At 41.6% G+C, this 21,839-nt stretch overlaps 1 protein-coding gene across 4 annotated transcripts in view; it reads right to left on the reverse strand.

The window, feature by feature from the left end:
- The window catches only part of PRL-1 (PRL-1 phosphatase), a 434,055-nt gene that overhangs the window by 39,790 nt on the left and 372,426 nt on the right, over positions 1-21,839 (reverse strand). For all 4 annotated transcript variants that reach the window (XM_070096918.1, XM_070096932.1, XM_070096909.1 and 1 more), the window contains 2 exons: positions 16,607-16,738; positions 18-184 (listed from right to left, as the gene is read on the reverse strand). In XM_070096918.1, the coding sequence (XP_069953019.1) occupies positions 18-184; positions 16,607-16,738 (299 nt within the window). The remainder of the gene's footprint in view (positions 1-17; positions 185-16,606; positions 16,739-21,839) is intronic.

The following is a 21,839-nucleotide window of genomic DNA, read 5'->3' on the forward strand; positions in this document are numbered from 1 at the left end:
TAAAGAAATTAACTCACTGCCTAATAAGTTCCACAGCATCCTCATAACGTTGTCCAAGCTCAATAAGTGCAATGGCTACTAGCACAGGAGCACGACCAAGCCCAGCCACACAGTGTACAGCCACAGTACATCCAGGGTCTTCACGGTGACGTCGTCTTAATAATCCCAACCATTCCTCAACAATCTGTAATTTAAGAATACACAACAGTAAATCCCTGAAAATTTTCAGATTCTGAAAATTGTTTTTTAATAGCTGATCTGTCACTAAGGTAGGGTGACCCCTTCCCACCCAGTCAAAAGAACCAATCATTCAATGTCTTGCCAGAAGTGTGCCAACATCATAATTTAGATGACCCTCTGAGTAGCAACATCACTGTACTTCCATCCTCCCAGATCTGTCTGGTTAATTAGTAACACCTGAATCGCTTCATAAAAATGTCATCTTGCTCACACTAACAGCACATCAAGTCATAAAAACTACCTGCCTCAATGCACTCATGAACATGCTGACTGTTCAATCCCACAGCACTCAAAATTTCCTTTAGCCCCTCTCTCCAACCCTGGGATGACTGCTACTTCTACCTCTCCTACCTCAGATTTATACACACTACCCTTCTAGTTATTCTATTTTTCTCCTCTAAATTCATTATCCATTTCAACATCCACCTCTTCAGTCCTGTGAATAATAACCTTGGTAACTATTCTATCTTCTAATTTCTACACTCCGAATACTAAGCACAGTATTTACACCACACTGATCTATAACATGACATCCAGCCTCCTCACTGTATTTATTAAAGTTAATGCCTCACACCTATTATTGTTGGTATCACTACATACTGGTACAATTGTTTTGCCTCTGTAAATAAACATCTTTAATCAAAGATGCCTCAACACACCACCTACCTTCCCCCACCTCACCATTTTTTTTCTATGATTTACCTTAGTCTTTCACAGACCCATTGCTATGTACATTCCCAAATATCTTAACAAATTTACTTCCTCCATACTCACTCTCACTCACACACACTCACTCTCTCACACTCTCTCACACTCACACTCTCTCTCTCTCTCTCACACACACTCTCTCCCTCACACTCTCTCCCTCACACTCTCTCTCTCACACTCTCTCTCTCACACTCTCTCTCTCACACACTCTCTCACTCACACACTCTCTCACTCACACACTCTCTCACTCACACACTCTCTCACTCACACACACTCTCACTCACACACACTCTCACTCACACACTCTCTCACTCACACACTCTCACTCACACTCTCTCACACTCACTCACTCACACTCACTCACTCACACTCACTCACACTCTCTCTCTCACACTCTCTCACTCACACTCTCTCACTCACACTCTCTCACTCACACTCTCTCACTCACACTCTCTCACTCACACTCACTCACACTCTCTCACTCACACTCTCTCACTCACACTCTCTCACTCACACACTCACTCACACTCTCTCACTCACACTCTCTCACTCACACTCTCTCACTCACACTCTCTCACTCACACTCTCTCTCACTCACACTCTCTCTCACTCACACTCTCTCTCACTCACACTCTCTCTCACTCACACTCTCTCTCACTCACACTCTCTCTCACTCACACTCTCTCTCACTCACACTCTCTCTCACTCACACTCTCTCTCACTCACACTCTCTCTCACTCACACTCTCTCTCACTCACACTCTCTCTCACTCACACTCTCTCTCACTCACACTCTCTCTCACTCACACTCTCTCTCACTCACACTCTCTCTCACTCACACTCTCTCTCACACTCTCTCTCACTCTCTCTCACTCTCTCTCACACTCTCTCTCACTCTCTCTCACACTCACTCTCTCTCTCACACTCACTCTCTCTCACTCACACTCTCTCTCACTCACACTCTCTCTCACTCACACTCTCTCTCACTCACACTCTCTCTCACTCACACTCTCTCTCACTCACACTCTCTCTCACTCACACTCTCTCTCACTCACACTCTCTCTCACTCACACTCTCTCTCACTCACACTCTCTCTCACTCACACTCTCTCTCACTCACACTCTCTCTCACTCACACTCTCTCTCACTCACACTCTCTCTCACTCACACTCTCTCTCACTCACACTCTCTCTCACTCACACTCTCTCTCACTCACACTCTCTCTCACTCACACTCTCTCTCACTCACACTCTCTCTCACTCACACTCTCTCTCACTCACACTCTCTCTCACTCACACTCTCTCTCACTCACACTCTCTCTCACTCACACTCTCTCTCACTCACACTCTCTCTCACTCACACTCTCTCTCACTCACACTCTCTCTCACTCACACTCTCTCTCACTCACACTCTCTCTCACTCACACTCTCTCTCACTCACACTCTCTCTCACTCACACTCTCTCTCACTCACACTCTCTCTCACTCACACTCTCTCTCACTCACACTCTCTCTCACTCACACTCTCTCTCACTCACACTCTCTCACTCACACTCTCTCACTCACACTCTCTCACTCACACTCTCTCACTCACACTCTCTCACTCACACTCTCTCACTCACACTCTCTCACTCACACTCTCTCACTCACACTCTCTCACTCACACTCTCTCACTCACACTCTCTCACTCACACACTCTCACTCACACACTCTCACTCACACACTCTCACTCACACACTCTCACTCACACACTCTCACTCACACACTCTCACTCACACACTCTCACTCACACACTCTCACTCACACACTCTCACTCACACACTCTCACTCACACACTCTCACTCACACACTCTCACTCACACACTCTCACTCACACACTCTCACTCACACACTCTCACTCACACACTCTCACTCACACACTCTCACTCACACACTCTCACTCACACACTCTCACTCTCTCTCCAATCTTCAAATGCAAACACTTGGTCTACAGATCCCATACCCTTTCTAAATTCTCCTCTTTCCTCTACAATACTGTGTCTTACCCCTAACTCTCGATAAAAAATCTACCATGCATCTTTCCTGGTGTATAATGAGATTTTTCCAACAATTCTTACACCCTTGTTCCCTTTTCTTTTGTAGAGGAATTATGGATGCTCTGCCAGGAATACACTGAAGAAATATGCCATTTCAAAACTAAATTTAATTTGCTTTTAACACTGTCTTCATGCCAACTGCCCCAGCTACTTTACCCACCTTTCAATTTACTCCCTGCCCCTCACTTCCTACACTTGCACCTGGCTCTTCTTTGCTCCTATATGATGCTACTCTGCACTGCATTCTCATATCTACCCCCATACCTTTTCAACTTCATCACCTGTACCCCCTGCTCTAGCTTACCTTTCTCAGCAGATGCCTGTACTTTTGCTTAACCATCATTTTAAAGCTCGTTTACTTACAATTCTCTCTTACCCATAGATGGTATTAACACTTCTGCTTTGTAAAAACCTCTCATAAGCTAACTTTTTCTCTTTTATCACACCCTTTACTTCATCATTCCACCAGTCACTCCTCTTTCCTCCTGCCCCCACCCTCCTATAACCACAAACTTCTGCCCCACATTCTAATACTGCATTTTTAAAACTCGTCCAACCCTCTTCAACCCCCCCACTACTCATCTTTGCACTAGCCCACCTTTCTGCCAATAGTCGCTTATATCTCACCCGAACTTCCTCCTCCCTTAGTTTATGCACTTTCACTTCCCTCCTACTTCTTGTTGCCACCTTCCTCTTGTCCCATCTACCTCTTACTCTAACTGTAGCTACAACTAACTAAAGAAACTAAGAGAAACTTTCATTTTTCTTTTTGGGCCACCCTGCCTCGGTGGGATATGGCCAGTTTGTTAAAAGAAGTGAAGTTTCTGTTGCATTTATGAACTTAGAAAAGGCATATGATAGGATGGATAGGGAAGCAAAGTGGCTGATGTTGCAAGTGTATGGATTAAGTAATAACTAAATGGAATTGACACAGTTACATTTTGCTGATGATACTGTGCTTTAGGGAGATCCTAAAGAGAAGTTGCAAAAGTTAGTGGACAAGTTTGGGAGGGTGTGTAAAGGAAGAAAGTGAACATAGATAAGATTAAGATGATGAAAGTAGCAAACAAGTAGGTAAAGAAAAACTCAGTATCACATTGGAAGGAGGGAGTATGAAAGAAGTGAATGTGTTCAGGTATTTGGGAGTAGATTTGTCAGTAGATGGGTTTACGAAGGACAAGGTTAACCACAGAACTGATGAAGAAAAAAAGGCGAGCGGTGAGTTGAGATAGCTGTGGAGACAAAAAATGTTATCCATGGAGGCAAAGCAGGGAATGTATGAGAGTACTGTAATACCAACACTCTTATATGGGTGTGAAGCACGAGTTGTAAGTCTGCAACAAGGAGGAGGTGGGAGGCAGTGGAGATGTATCCAAGGGCAATGTATAATGTTAATATTATGCAGAGAATTCGTAGTGTGAAAATTAGGTGGTGTCGAGTTATTAAAAGTATTATTCAGAGGACTGAAGAAGGGCTGAGGTGGTTTGGATATTCAGAGGATGGAACAAAATAGGATGCCTTGGAGGGTTTATAAATCTGTAGTGGATGGGAGGGGAGGAGGGGCAGCAGTCATCCTAGGAAAGGATGGAGGGAGGGGGTAAAAAAGGGTGTGTGTGCAAGATGTTTCAATATACAGCAGGTATATGTGAGCTTGTTAGATAGGAGTAAATGGAGACTAATGGTTTTTGGGACCTGACAAGCTGTTGGAGTGTCAGCAGGGTAATATTTTGTGAAGGGATTCAAGGAAATCAGTAAGCAGAATTTGAGTCCTGCAGGTGGGAAGTGTACTTCGAAGAACGGGTTTGGGATATTGGCTGTTTGGAGTGACATCTAAAGTGATGCATCCAAGGACCTCTGCAAAGACAGTGAATACATGTGAATGGAGATTTTTTTTCTTTTTTTTTTGGGGGGGGGGGGGCCTACCTCAGTGAGAAATGGCTGAAGAGTTTAAAAAAATACTCCATGTATAACCATGTGGCATAGATTTCTTCCTCAGAGGCACTAGACAGCTAGTAATCCAAACACAGGTGAAGCCCAAAATGGTGGCATGAAGCAAATTTGAGGCCTAGAAAAATTGTGCATACTGGTATGTTAGACAGCCATCACTTGTGTACAGCAGGGCCCCGCTTTACGGCGTTTCACTCTACGGCGTTCCGCTAATACGGTCATTTCAAATTATGACCAAAACTCTATACTGCTCCCCCCACCTGACTTTCTAATACGATCACCATGCCCCATCCTGTTTGTTTACATTCTATGTGAGATCCGTAAGCACCAAGTCTCTCCATTATGTCTGGAAACTCCAAAATTTCAAGTGTTTTTAAAAGTTATTTCATATTTTACATATATGTACTCTGATAATTATTCTTGTGTATACCTGTACCTAAATAAACTTACATACTGTGCTGGCATGCAGGTACACATTAAAATCAGTAAGTGTGTCTTATGTCTCGAGACGTCATATTAGTAATGATGATGATAATCACCGCGTCTCATTAAATGTCGTATATTACATTAATATACTTATTTTCATTAATCCATCTTTATTTTTTCAAAATTATATAATAAACACGATGCATAACATACAAAGATGATAAATACACCCCACAGTAGAATAAATAAACAAATATTAGATGTGGTAGCAGACGACTTGCACAAGTGGCGCCATATTAGAAGTGATAATAATCACAGTCTCATTAAATGTCGTATATTACGTTAATTAATATGCACATTTTCATTAATCCATCCATGACATTTTTTTCAAAATTGCATAATCAACACTATACATGGTATAAACCTTGGTAATAAATACCGACAAGTTGGTTTAGAAAGACACGTAAGCAAACACTGACATATTTATTAGAAAACGTTTCGGTCCTGGGACCTTGATCACTTCTAACATACAGAGGTAGAAAGACATTATATATATAGGCGGATAGTGAGGCGTGAGTGACGCACGTGACCTGAGGAATGTCATGTTGTGATGAGGACGGGTAGACAATGAAATCATGCGACTCCTGTGTTGTTGGGTTGGTGGTGCTTAAGTATCATGTATGCCAATGTTTTTTGAAATTTTGTAGTTTCCAGTGTTGCGTTCTATAGTGTCGGTGACGCCAACGCCAACGGTGCCTAGAAGCCTCACTAATCGCCGTCACCGACACTATAGAACGCAACACTGGAAACTACAAAATTTCAAAAACATTGGCATACATGATACTTAAGCACCACCAACCCAACAACACAGGAGTCACATGATTTCATTGTCTACCCGTCCTCATCACAACATGACATTCCTCAGGTCACGTGCGTCACTCACACCTCACTATCCGCCTATATATATAATGTCTTTCTACCTCTGTATGTTAGAAGTGATCAAGGTCCCAGGACCGAAACGTTTTCTAATAAATATGTCATAATGTTTGCTTACGTGTCTTTCTAAACCAAACACTATACATAACATATAAAGATGATAAATACACCCCACAACAGAATAAATAAACAAATATGCGATGTGGTAGCCAGACTTTTACGAGTGATAGCTAGAATAACATTTTCTCTAGTCCAACATCAGAAAAAATGTGTTACTTGGGGTAACTGTAGAAAATTATTCCTTTCGTATGTAAGTTTATTCAGGTATACACAAATACAGTTACATAGATTATCATAAATAACAGCATATGTGCAGAGAACCTAGGATAACCCAAAAAAGTCAGTGATTTATTTCCATTGCCTTCATTCAGTGTGTCATTTCTTCTAAAAATGGTGTTACATGAGAATGGGAGTGTTCTTTATTGATTCTACCGCATCAATGTAGACAACTTGTACACAATGTAACTTGTACACAAACCAGATGTGTACACTGTTTACAAAACTTGCATTTGCCTGGTTTGTTTACATAACTCTGCGCCTGTCCTCCCTCATGTCCCTTCCTCGTGTCCATCTCACACTATGCAAAAACTCAATGCACATAAAAGGCCCAAAAATCTGGAATACATTACCTGTGAATATAAAAGAAACACTGTTTATAAATTCAAGACTCTTCTTAACCCTTTCAGGGTCCGTCCCGTAGATCTACGGCTTTACGTTGAGTGTCCAAACCGTAGATCTATGCCAAAATTCTAGCGCCGTCAAATTTAGCGCGAAAGCGCTCATAGGCCTACATGTGAGAGAATGGGTGTGCACCATAAACAAAAAATCTAGGCGCCTGCATAGCATTGTGGGAACGCCGGCTCAGTCACCCTTGTTCACCATGCCTCGTCACAAGTCAGCTCTCACTCCCCGGAAAATTGGGACTCTCCTCTTCCTATCTGATAGTTCTGACACTGATGGAAGTGGAAATGAAGACGAATTCTACGGCTTTGATCAGTTAGTGACCGAAAAGAATGACCAGGATATCGATAATAGTGCAGAAAACCCTGACGATCCTTAACCTTCTACCTCTGGTGTGGGCACTTGTGACTCACGGTCGGTTGTTCCTCAACGCAAGAGAAAACTAATATTTTCGCGTGGCCAGGCCTCTGACTTCAGTAATGACGATGATAGTGACGTGGATTGTGATTTTATTGCGCTCGACGATCATTCGAGTAGTGATAGTGAGGAATCATATTCACCAGTGAAGCGTCGGTATGTTCGCCGCCGCATGCGCTCGGGTAGTGTACCCTATGCTGTGCCCAGGGGACGGAGTACATCCCGGAGTACATCCCGTGGCCCTACACCAGTTTTAGGTAGTGATAGTGAGGATGATGTGGTTACACTTGGCATGGATAGACCACAGGCATCAGTGGATGGTGTTAGTGGTGATGGTAGTGGCACCGCCATGCGTGACTCACCAGGCCATGCTGGGACCCACGCTGCTGACTTGTCAGTTCAAGGACAAAGCGGAGCGTCAGCCACCAGCCCGCCACAACCACAACCACCCGTACAACCAGCCTATGATGTCCAGTATCCACCAGCAAACCGTATGTGGGATTGGCAGCAAAATCCCAATTTTGTTCCCAAGCCTCACCACTTTGATGACTCTCAAAGTGGAATTCTACCTACTTGTCCCCTTGGAACCACGGCCAATGAACTGGAATTCTTTGAATTATTCTTTGACCAGCCATTGATGGAAATTATTGTCAGGGAAAGTAATAAGTATTTTGAGTACACCGTGGCAAATACGATCTTATCACCACAGTCAAGACTACACAGGTGAAAAGAGACGACTGTTGCAGAAATGTATTTGCTTTTTGCAACAATAATGCTTATGCCTCACGTCTATAAGCATAATATAAAAGCATACTGGTCCACAGATCGGCTAATTTCTACCCGTCTTCAGTGAAATCATACCAGTGAACAGGTTTATCTTACTCTTACGTATGTTGCACTTCTCTGACAAAACCAGGCCTGACAGAAGTGACAGGTTATACAAGATTAGAAATGTTTTCATGTATCTCAAACAAAAGTTCAGGATATACTTTTATCCATTCAAGAATCTTGTAATTGACGAGTCTTTGATTTTGTTCAAAGGTAGACTGTCATTCAAGCAGTATATACCGAGCAAGAGGAAACGCTTTGGTATAAAACTGTTTGTACTCTGTGATTGTGACAGTGGCCTGGTGTTGGATATTGTTGTATACACGGGTAGTAAAACACTGAAAGATACCAAGATGTTATTGGGTATCTCAGGTGACGTAGTGAGAAACATGATGGCACCTTATCTTGGTAAGGGGCATACATTATATACCGATAACTGGTACACAAGCCCATTACTCAGTGATTTCATGCGAGTGAACAAGACAGATGTGTGTGGCACAGTGCTTTCTAATCGTAAACATATGCCCAGGCTCAACGCAGGTGCTCGTGGTGATGACATGCAGGTGTTTACTGCCAATGACATCATGGCATTACGGTGGCATGACAAACGAGATGTCACATTGTTGACAACCATTCACCATAATGAAATGCAAGACAGTGGCAAAGTTGATCGAGTAACTAATGAACGTATTCGAAAACCAGTGTCAGTGATTGATTATACACAAAACATGCGCTTGGTTGACAAGTGTGACATGCAGATTGGTTTTGTTGACTGTGTTCGTAAGAGTTACAAGTGGTACATGAAACTTTTCTTCCATCTCATGGACATTTCAATGCTCAATGCATATAATATGTACCAAATAAAGACTGGCAACAGACCACCATATGGTGAATTTTGTTTGTCTGTTGTCAGACAACTCATAATGAAGTACCAGGTAACAACACCTGCTATACAACATGGTCCTCGAATTCCTCAGGATATACCCAAGCATTTGAGGAGAGAAGGTGATCATTTCATAATACAGCTTCCTTCAACTCAGAAGAAATTTGCTCAGAAGAGATGCATTGTCTGTGCACAAACAAAACAACGGCAACAAAGACGCAAAGACACTCGGTTTGTGTGTGAGGAATGTAAGGTGCCTCTGTGCATGGTGCCTTGTTTCAAGGAGTTCCACAAGCTCCAGCAGTTTTAAAACCATGTCCAGTGATTGTAAATATGTAAATATATGATAGAACATTAGTATTATACAATATTTGTGCATGTTTATTGTAATAAACAGTGGTAAACAATAATATGATATTCACTTTAGTGCGGTTATTGTGTTCAATACAGTGAGTTTATATATATACATTATATACAGTATTGGTCTCTCAGGCCCCAAATGTTAGTAGGAATAGAAAAAAATTGGAAAAGAAAAGAAAAAACAACTAAAACCACAAAATAATGTAATGCGCGTATGTGGAATTCGTCGATGTTGCCGCCACCACATCATTTTTGACAAACTTCTTGGCACTGTATCTTGGTAAGTACTGATCAGATTTTTTTTTTTTATCTTGGTAAGTACTGATCAGATTTTTTTTTTTGTCTTATTACCTTCACAAAAATATGCTCTTTAATTCTGTAAGAAAAAATCTTTTTTTTTTTTTTTTTTTTCAAAATTTCTTGGACACTGGAGCACCACTTCAGATTTTGGCCTTGGACCCTGAAAGGGTTAAAAATCACTTACCCACAACTAAATAAATAATGAATAATTGTATCTCATAAATGTTTAACATGTGACCATTTCAAACTGTTTTTTTTAATTACATTACCTAACAGAATGCTCCATTCTACTGATTATTATTATTATAGTCAAGGGGGAAGCGCTAAACCCGTAGGATTATACAGCGCCCAGGGGGGGATGTGGAAGGCATTCAGGCTTAATTCGGGGAACTGGAGCACAGATTCAATTCCCTAAATCAAGAGCCCCTCACCAACATCAAGGAACATTCCATGAGGGGTCCATTCTACTGAATGCTCAGCAAATCAGTAAATGACCATATGACCCATCTTTGAAATACTCATTTGTGCTTAATTGTTATTTGTCAACTATAATTTTTACCACTGAATATATCATTGCTTAGTTAATCTTAAGTTAATTTTAAGCCTGCCCATAATGCTCTGCATACAAGGGGCTTTTGGCATGTTACACTTAACCACTGTATTTCTCTGCACTTCTATGTATCATGTCCAAATTAATAATAAATAAAATAAATGTACTCATATTCATTCATTCTCATTCTCTCTCACTGACACGCTCTCACACGCGCTCTCACACGCGCTCACACACGCGCTCTCACACGCGCTCACACACGCGCTCACACACGCGCTCACACACGCTCTCACACACGCTCTCACACACGCTCTCACACACGCTCTCACACACGCTCTCACACACGCTCTCACACACGCTCTCACACACGCTCTCACACACGCTCTCACACACGCTCTCACACACGCTCTCACACACGCTCTCACACACGCTCTCACACACGCTCTCACACACGCTCTCACACACGCTCTCACACACGCTCTCACACACGCTCTCACACACGCTCTCACACACACTCACACACACACTCACACACACACTCACACACACACTCTCACACACACACTCTCACACACACACTCTCACACACACACTCTCACACACACACTCTCACACACACACTCTCACACACACACTCTCACACACACACTCTCACACACACACTCTCACACACACTCTCACACACACTCTCACACACACTCTCACACACACTCTCACACACACTCTCACACACACTCTCACACACACTCTCACACACACTCTCACACACACTCTCACACACACTCTCACACACACTCTCACACACACTCTCACACACACTCTCACACACACTCTCACACACACTCACACACACACTCTCACACACACTCTCACACACTCTCACACACACTCTCACACACACTCTCACACACACTCTCACACACACTCACACACACACACTCACACACACACACTCACACACACACTCACACACACACTCACACACACTCTCACACACACTCTCACACACACTCTCACACACACTCTCACACACACTCTCACACACACTCTCACACACACTCTCACACACTCTCACACACTCTCACACACTCTCACACACACTCTCACACACACTCTCACACACACTCTCACACACACTCTCACACACACTCTCACACACACTCACACACACTCTCACACACACTCTCACACACACTCTCACACACACTCTCACACACACTCTCACACACACTCTCACACACACTCTCACACACACTCTCACACACACTCTCACACACTCTCACACACACTCTCACACACTCTCACACACACTCACACACACACACACACTCACACACACACACACACTCACACACACACTCACACACACACACACACACACACACACTCACACACACACTCACACACACACTCACACACACACACACACACACACACACACACACACACACACACACACACACACACTCACACACACTCTCACACACACACACACACACACACACACACACACACACACACACACACACACACACACACACACACACACACACACACACACACTCTCTCACACACTCTCACTCTCTCATTTCTCTCTCTCTCTCTTTCTCTCTCTCTCTCATTTCTCTCTCTCTCTCATTTCTCTCTCTCTCTCATTTCTCTCTCTCTCTCTCATTTCTCTCTCTCTCTCTCTCATTTCTCTCTCTCTCTCTCATTTCTCTCTCTCTCTCTCTCATTTCTCTCTCTCTCTCTCATTTCTCTCTCTCTCTCTCATTTCTCTCTCTCTCATTTCTCTCTCTCTCATTTCTCTCTATCTCATTTCTCTCTCTCTCATTTCTCTTTTTTTTTTTTACACAGGGTTTGACAAGGTTAAGGATCCCTAGCTTTATTGACAGCTATTTACAGGTTAAGGATTCCTAACTTCATTGGCAAGCTAAGAGCTGTTACCTACATCAGCTCATTTGAAAGCATTTTTATTGTTATGAGACATACAAGTAGGAAACAGGATGAAGTTGGAGCCATCTGTGGGCCAGCATTTTCATTTGATCAACTGACTATCTCGTTGACATCATTATCCTGTACGAATGTGTTCCATACTCGAGTCATCCTGGGTATGTATGATCTCAGATGGAGTGATGTTCTGGAGAAGGGTACAGCCAGAGTGAAGTTGCTGCTCTCTGCCAGTCTTGTGGCATAAAAGCTTGTTTCATGCTGTCCTCGAAGTGGATCCAAGTGTGGTATTTTGACAATATTGGCCTTGTACATAACAGTAAGGCCACCCACATCCCTCCTATGTTGAAGGCTCTGCTGAAATGACAGATCTATCCAGGATGGGTCCAGGCGAGAGATGAGACATCTTGCTCTGTTCTCTACTCTGTCAAGCAGTCGCAGATGAGAGGGGGGGGGCAGGCAAACCAAGAAAGTGGAGCATACTCAAGGTGCGAGCGTACTTGTGCCTCGTACAGGATCTTGCAACCCCTACTGTCAAGCAGATGGGAGATACAGCGAAGTGCTGTAAGCTTCCTGGCTGCCTTGTTTGCAAGATTTACAACATGGTTCTTCATGGTTAGTTTGGAGTCAAATTTCACCCCAAGGATATCAACTTCTTCTCCAGGTGCCAACATCCTCCCATTCATCCTTACTACTGCACCAGCATTACCATCGTGGTGCCTAGAGACGATCATCATTTGCGTTTTCTCAGGTGCAAATGTTACTTGCCATCTATTTCCCCAAGCTGATATAGCTCTCAGCTGGTGATTGATGTAGCTTAGAGCAGCTGGCATTTCTTCTCTTGGATAAGTGAATGTCAGTGTACAGTCATCTGCATATGCATGTGATTCTGGGATGAGATGAAGAAGGTCGTTGAAGTAGACATTCCATAACAATGGACCCAGCACGCTTCCTTGTGGAACACTTGCCCCAATAGGATGTCTTGCTGATTCCGTTCCATTGAGAACTACACTTAGAGATCTACCATGAAGGTAATCACTGAGGAGACATAGCATAGAGCCTGCAATTCCCAGTGCTTGAAGTTTTGCTAAGAGGCCCTGGTGCCACACCCGGTCGAAAGCGCCAGCAATGTCCAGTGCTACCACACAGCTGACTTTGGATTCATCCAGTGACTCGTGCCACTTAGTGGAGAGGTTTAACAACAGATCAGCAGTAGAGTAACCTTTCCTGAAGCCATATTGACGATCACAAAGTAGTGAGTGGTAGTCAAAAAACTCTGTCATTTGTCTTGAGATTATTGTCTCAAGGATCTTACCAGTGATTGACAGGAGTGACACTGGTCTGTAGTTGCTGATTTCTGCTCTGCTCTTCTTTTTGTGAACAGGGACTACATTTGCCTCTTTCCATAGAGAGAGCCATTTACACTGTACTAGGCAGTGCTGAAAGATGCGAGTTAGAGGTGCTGCTAGCTGGTCTGCACATCTTCTCAACAATCTTGGGCTCAACTTGTCTGGGCCCACAGCCTTTTCTTGGTCAAGCGATTTAAGTAGGAAATGCACCTCCTCCTGCCTTATTGTCACCACTGACAGTTTTGACACAGTTCTTGCAGCTAGCCAAGGAGGGTCCCTTGCTGGGTCAGGAACTTGCATTTTGGTAGCAAAGTGTTCAGCAAAGAGGTCTGCCTTCTCTCTCATTTCTCTCTCTCTCTCTCTCTCATTTCTCTCTCTCTCTCTCTCTCTCATTTCTCTCTCTCTCTCATTTCTCTCTCTCTCTCATTTCTCTCTCTCTCATTTCTCTCTCTCTCATTTCTCTCTCTCTCATTTCTCTCTCATTTCTCTCTCTCTCTCTCTCTCTCTCTCTCTCTCTCCTCTCTCTCTCTCTCTCTCTCTCTCATTTCTCACTCTCTCTCTCTCTCTCTCTTTCTCTTTCTCTCTCATTTCTCTCTCTCTCTCAAATCTCTCTCTCTCTCAATTCTCTCTCTCTCTCTCATTTCTCTCTCTCTCTCTCTCTCATTTCTCTCTCTCTCTCTCATTTCTCTCTCTCTCTCATTTCTCTCTCTCTCTCTCTCTCATTTCTCTCTCTCATTTCTCTCTCTCTCTCTCTCAGTTCTCTCTCTCTCTCATTTCTCTCTCTCTCTCTCTCTCTCTCTCATTTCTCTCTCTCTCTCTCTCATTTCTCTCTCTCTCTCTCTCATTTCTCTCTCTCTCTCTCATTTCTCTCTCTCTCTCTCTCTCTCATTTCTCTCTCTCTCTCTCATTTCTCTCTCTCTCTCTCATTTCTCTCTCTCTCTCATTTCTCTCTCTCTCTCTCTCATTTCTCTCTCTCTCTCTCTCTCATTTCTCTCTCTCTCTCATTTCTCTCTCTCTCTCTCATTTCTCTCTCTCTCTCATTTCTCTCTCTCTCTCATTTCTCTCTCATTCTCTCTCTCTCTCATTTCTCTCTCTCATTTCTCTCTCATTCTCTCTCTCTCTCATTCTCTCTATTCTCTCTCTTCTCTCTCTCTCATTCTCTCTCTCTCATTCTCTCTCTCTCTCTCATTCTCTCTCTCTCTCATTCTCTCTCATTCTCTCTCTCTCTCTCATTCTCTCTCTCTCTCTCATTCTCTCTCTCTCTCTCATTCTCTCTCTCTCTCTCTCATTCTCTCTCTCTCATTCTCTCTCTCTCTCATTCTCTCTCATTTTTTTGTTTTATCTCGTTTACTCACCCCTGACCCTACATTAAGACTACAAATATTTTAAGTAATGAGTGAACTGTATATGCATTTTATCGCTCTGGGATGCTTAAATATAATAGAATATGTGTAGGTGGGGTGGCCTGGTATGGTAGCCCGGCTGACTACCATACATACCGCACTTGATTTCTTACAATAAATACTACTTGTCTCACCCTAGATTAAGACTACAAATATTTTAAGGTAAGTAATGAGTGCACAGTGTGTGTATTGTACTTTATTGTTTTTTGATGCCTAGTTCTATTGCTAACTTAATATATGTTAGTGTAAACTTGTTATCTAGTATTTGTATGCATTTATAAGGGGGAAAAAAGGGTGTTCCACTTTACGGCAGTAGCCTGGAACCTAACCTGCCATATAAGTGGGGCCCTACTGTACTAATATTTTGGACATTGTTAAAAAGGTTAATAACAGACCCAATAGAGAAGAAAACATCCCCGATAGGTTGATGAACACATTGAAGAAAGCAGAAGATGCTTCCCAGTTGTAGCTGCAGGTGAGTAAGACAGTCATTGGGAGGGAATGGAAGGAGTTTTATACCACAGCAAGCAGTAATCAAAATTTATGCATAAATGTTACGGCATGCAGTACTAATATTTTGCACAGTAATTTATTTTTCCACTGTCGTAAAGAATCAAGTCTTCTCCCCTTTCAGACTTTCTAGCTGCACTTTCCCAAAACATACTGCAATAAAATTATAAGGTGAAGTAACATTTCAAGAGGGTTTACTGTATAAACCCCACTGCAGAAGCAATAATATTTGTGATAAAGTTGTTTAGTAACTGAAAAAGTAAGGTGGCTGACACCAAAGACAAGCTTTAACATTTCAATAAAAATTCAAAATAGAATTACAGTAAGTTCTCCCATAAAGCTCCTTTAATTTTGTAAATGTGATTGAAAAGAGCACATCTACAACTGAAATAGCACCTGGAAAGGCCATTATAATGTTTTCAATTCTGGATGCACTTACAGCTGCATTTGCAAAAAATATCCCTACATAGACTAGATTAATATGAGCTCACTGCACCCAAGCATTATTACACAATTTCATAAATTCCACAAGTTCTCTACACGATATACGTAATGCTTATTTATAACACCTGTCTCAAAACAGTCAGCAGAATAATGCACTACGATAACCAAACATTCCCATGCCTTCTTCACTGATGTTCAGTATCTATACAAGCTTGTGTTCTAGGGTGGACAGATACACAAGTGGGTTTGAGATGGACCTGCCTAACATGGGCCAGTTGGCCTGCTGCAGTGTTCTTTCATTATTGTGTAATTCTACAAATGTTATACTCCTTTACTTCTTCACCCACAAGAGCTGTTGTACCCCTATACTTCTTCACCCACACAAGCTTAGTTATGATGAAATTTTGGCTACAGCAATTTTTCAACACATGAACTTGTGATAAGGAGGCTACACTAATGTACAAAAAGGAGTATGAAGAGGAAGATCCTAGATTTTAAATAATGAAGAGCTCCAATCCTTACCTCTGCAGGAGGGAATGTTCCATCATCAAACACCAGGTCCATCACAGATATTCCCGCCTTCTTCAGTTCATCCGTTTTGTATGTTGGTTCACAAACACGAACCACATCACGTACACCATGCTTCACCAACTCCTGTGGACATTGAATCTTCAATATAGTAAGAAAGCTAACAAAATTCTTTAGCGCAACAGGATAAAACTGACATTTAGACCTGAATAAAGCAGTATATTCAAGGTTAATGTAACTACAATAATAGAAAAATGCCAGTTGGTTAATTATCATTTAACCCCTGAGAACTAATACTGCATAGTACAGTGGAACCTCAGTACTTTAATGGCTCCCTACTCAATTCAGTATTCAAACGCTCTGTTTGGTTAAAAATCGCTCGGTAGTCGACCGTTTGCTTGGCACTTGACCAAATAAACACGACCTGCCAGAACTTCGCTGTAAACTATGTTTCTTCACTTTTTTTTTATATCATTTGTATAAATTAGTCACCATGGGGCCAACAAAGATTAACAATAACAGCCAATCAAAAAGAAAATTGGTTAGGAAAAGTTTTTTCAGTACTCAACAGATTGGCACTCAAATAGCTTTCTGGAACAAATTAAGTTTGAGTACCGAGGTTCTACTGTACTTAGTCCAGCTGCAAGATGACCTAGCATCCTCTTTGTTCATTTTCATATAGGTAGTCACTACTTGGTATATATTTAACTCTAAGTGGGGGGGAGGGGGGGGGGGGAGGATCAAGAGCCAAAACTCAAACTACCGGAAAGTTTGAAAACCACAATACTTTCGGTAAAATATTTAACTCATAAAACCAGTTCCATACATGTTCCATAAACATGACTATTTATGGAACAATTTACCTTGGTGATTAATATGCCAAAGCATCAAGATCAATAGGTATATGATGATTTTGATGGTATCAATATCTGCTTTAAAGTTGAGTATCGACATCAGTTAATACAGCTAATTTCCACAGTACTGGTGGGTATCTGCTCATTTTGATGGTATGTGACTAAATGTAAGTATTAGTATTGTCCCATCCCTAGTCATGACCATTTTACATGTCAACTATTTCTGCACAAACTAATGATCAGATTTATAATACTATGAAATAACGAGGAGCATATTTATTTAAACATCAACAAATATCAGCAAAAGGAAAATATGATTTACGTTCAAGCTGTGATTATGTCCTCGACGAGCAAACTTTGCTTCCCCTCGCATCCTCCAATGTGCCTTTCTGGTGCAGTACTGTAGCATGGGAAGTGAAACGTTTTCATATTTTACTTTAAAAACAAAAAAAGGTATTTTTTCTTCATTCCTTCATTCATTTTACACCTTCAAGGAGGCAAAAAAAGGGGAATGTAACAGCGCCTAGTGGTACCAGCACAATGATGAAAAGCATGGACTTGAAACATTTATGGGAGGGCTGCAGAGTGTTCTTGAGGCGAGCATTTAGAGGATGGAACAGAACAGGGTAACTAAGATTGCATATAATTCTGAGGTGGAAGAAAGGAGGGGGTAAGGGGTCATCCCTGCTAAGGTTGGAGGGAGGGGGTAAAAGTTTTGAGTGCCTGGGGATTTAACATCCAAAAGGCTTATTTATGACTGCATTAGATCAGAGTGGAGAATCATGGTTTTTATGACCCATTAAGAGTCTGAGCAAAATAACATTTATGAAGGGATTCAAGGAAACTGGTTAGCCAGACTTCAATCCTGGAGGTGGGTGTGCACATGTGCCTGCACTTAAAAAAAAAGAGGGGGGTAGGTATGTTACAGTTCAGAGGGTCATCCAAACAGTGATGTCAGCCACTGAGTGAATGAGTGTCCTCTTAGGAACACCCTACTTAAGCAGGAGACGGCCGATACGTTTAAAGAAAATATTGCAATCATACTCTCTTCACAGTGTGTACTTTCAGCACCTGTTTAATAAGATTTTTTGACATTCGAATTTACAAAAAAAATTTAGTTTCAAGTTTTGGCCATCTGTTGCAAAATATATTAAATATATGCTCAGTAACAGTGTACACAATGTTAAAAAATAAACACTTACAGCAATAATAAAGAATGATTATTTGGGCCAGCAGAAACTGCCTAATTTACCAGACAAGCACTAGCCCAAGGCTAAGTTTTTTCTGGTGCTTACCTAGTCAACTGGGCTGCTGCTGTTGGCAACCTACTGGCCCACATACTCATCTCAACCTGGTGGATTTGGAACTTGGTGGAGGAAGCAATCGTTTCCTCCTTAAGACTCCTACACTTGTTCCAGCAGTAGCTATTTCTGGTATCTACTGGTAGTATGATGAATGATCTAAGCCCACTGAGGCTGATATGGTGTACCTTTATTTCTACCCATGGCATCCTTGCCTTTTTTTTTTTTTCTTTCCTTCACACTACCTCTTATACCACTTGCACCCTAACTTAGCCTCACTGAACACTACTGTTAATGAAGAGCTCACAAAGATTGCAACCTGGGTGACTGTCAATAAACTTACACTGAACACAGACAAAACCTTTTACATTATGTTTGGGAGTAGAGCAAGTGAGGTCCAGCTAAACATTATGCTTAACAAAATTTTTATTGCTAAACATGAGGGAAAATTCCTGGGTCTACACCTTGACAGAAACCTGAAATTCAACACCAATATCCAACAAAAAAAGATTCTAAAACAGCTGGCATCCTTTCAAAGATACGTTATTATGTACCACAAACAGCACTACTTTCACTATACCATTCACTGATCTACCCCTACCTCAGCTATGCTATTTTGTGTCTGGGGTTCCATAATGGCAAATCACCTAAAGCAACCCAAGAAAAAGCTACAGTGCAAATGATCACACAATCCACAGCTAGACATGCCCCGCCCCCCCCCCCACTTTTCTAAAACCTAAACCTACTTGGGCCCAAGATTGTTCAACTGCCTCCCGGCATACATAGTGGGGATTACCAACAGACCCCTGGCTGTCTTCAAGAAGGCACTGGACATGCACCTAAGTCAGTACCTGACCAGCCAGGCTATGGTTCATGTGTCAGTTTGTGTGTGGCCAGCAGTAACAGCCTGGTTGATCAGACCTTGATCCAACACAAGGCCTGGCCTTAGACCAGGCTGTGGGGGCATTGACCCCTGAAACCCTCTCCATGTTTACTCACTATACAAAACATTTACTAATACTACTGTGCCACCTACATTTACACAACAATCGATTCTAATGTAAATCCTGACCTGAAGTGCTTTCCTGACAATTACATTAGGACCCATGGACACAATACTAGGCACAAAAATCTCTGACATTCCCAGTGTCAGGCTAAATCTTTTCTGGAACTCTATGCCAAAATCTCTAGAACCACTGGGTCAGCTAGCATTTTTAAAACCACAGTTAGAAAACACCTTATCTCCTTAACCTATCCTCACCCATCATAAATAAATATGTAAAAAACTAAGTGCATTTGCTCAATATCATGAACTTCGTTAAAACATTATAATGTAGTATACAGTGGACCCTCGGGGTAACGGCGGGATCGGTTAACGCCAAAATCGGATAGCAGCACTGTGTCAAAATATTGGCTCGGCTAACGATGAAAAACTCAGTTAAGGACATACGTCCCGAACGTGTCCACGCGACCTGAGCCCACTTAAAGCCAGTGTGCCATTTTTTACAAGCCAGGGAGGACGATTCCACACGTAGCTGCGATATATTTTGTATTATTCCACTGTTTTTAGTGCTTGTAACTGCTAAATAAGCCACCATGGGCCCAAAGAAAGCTTCTATGCCAGCCCTGTGGTAAAGAAGGAAAGAAGCACAATAGAATTCAAGAAAAAAACTTGTAGCAAAGTACCAAAGTGGAGGAGGAAGACAGAGGCATGAATGTGCCTTCTGCAGCTATTCAGTGATTCTACGATATGTACAATACTAAAGCAGCAGGTATCGATAAAGGCTATAGTGCCAGCTAGCAATAAAGTGTAGAATTAAAAGTGTAGCAAGCAAGTTAAGCGAGTAAGCTATAGAAAAACAACACTAAAGTAACTCTTCAATGTTGTTGGATGTGTATTGAGCCAATGAAGATACGTCGGCCTCCTATCTTCCACCACTCTAAACTTCTGGCAGCATCTCCTCCATCAAACTAATTAAACTAACATCTCCAAGGTAAGTGTAAATATAAAAGTGTATGTATAAAAGTAAATATAAGTGTAAATATAAAAGGACCAGAATGGAAATACACAAGTCACTGACTTTTTTGGGTTATCCTAGGTACTTTACACATATGCTATGTATGATAATCTATGTACGTAATTATTTGTGTATACCTGGATAAACTTATTTATAAATTAAAACGTAAATATTTCTTATTAATAAATTACGTACATTAACCCTTTCAGGGTCGAGAGGCCCTCTCCTAAACTTGTTCTCAGGGGAAAAAAAAAATTCTTATGAAATGATAGAGAATCTTTTCCCGATCATAATGACACCAAAAGTATGAAATTTGATGGAAAACTTACGGAATTATGCTCTCGCGAAGTTAGCGGTCTCGCCAATGTTTACGCATCGGTGATTTCGCCCACTTTGAGCCCTATTTTCAGCCAATTCCTGTGTACTAGTTGACAAAAATCATATTTATTTTGCTAGAACTCCATTTTTTCTATCGAATGAGTACAAGAAACCATCCATTTACCAATTTCAACTATCCAATAAAGTAGTTAGAATTTGGCAATTTTGCCAATTTCACACAAATTTCAGAAGATGCCAATTTCCAAATAGGGTCCAGAATAAACAAGAAAGACATTCCTGGCACTAAAATAAGTTCTCTGTTTGTTAGTCACATCCCCATGCCCCTCTTATATTTCTTTTGCTTTCCACTTTGAATTTTTATTCTTACAAAAAATAGAAGATTTACTGTTATGCAGACTACTGCATTAGTGTAGAAATGGTATAAATAATATCAGTGCACTTGTGAAAGAATATTAGACTCACCAGTTGACATGTATTGGACGCTTGGCATGATTTGGTTACTTTTGAACTTTGGTAAAAATCGAACATTTCTGCTACTTTGAGCTCAATTTCAAGGTACTTTTCATTGTGAAATCAATCAAAATCATCTCAATTTCTGTAATATGTCTTCCACTCTATAAAATGAGACCAGGAAAACTAGAATACAAATGTAAATACCATACGAAAATACAGTGCAAAGTCACTGTTTTAATCCAAAAACAGTTTTTTTTTTCCT

The sequence above is a fragment of the Cherax quadricarinatus genome, chromosome 4 (assembly GCF_038502225.1).
Source record: "Cherax quadricarinatus isolate ZL_2023a chromosome 4, ASM3850222v1, whole genome shotgun sequence".
Classification (NCBI taxonomy): Eukaryota; Metazoa; Arthropoda; class Malacostraca; order Decapoda; family Parastacidae; genus Cherax; species Cherax quadricarinatus.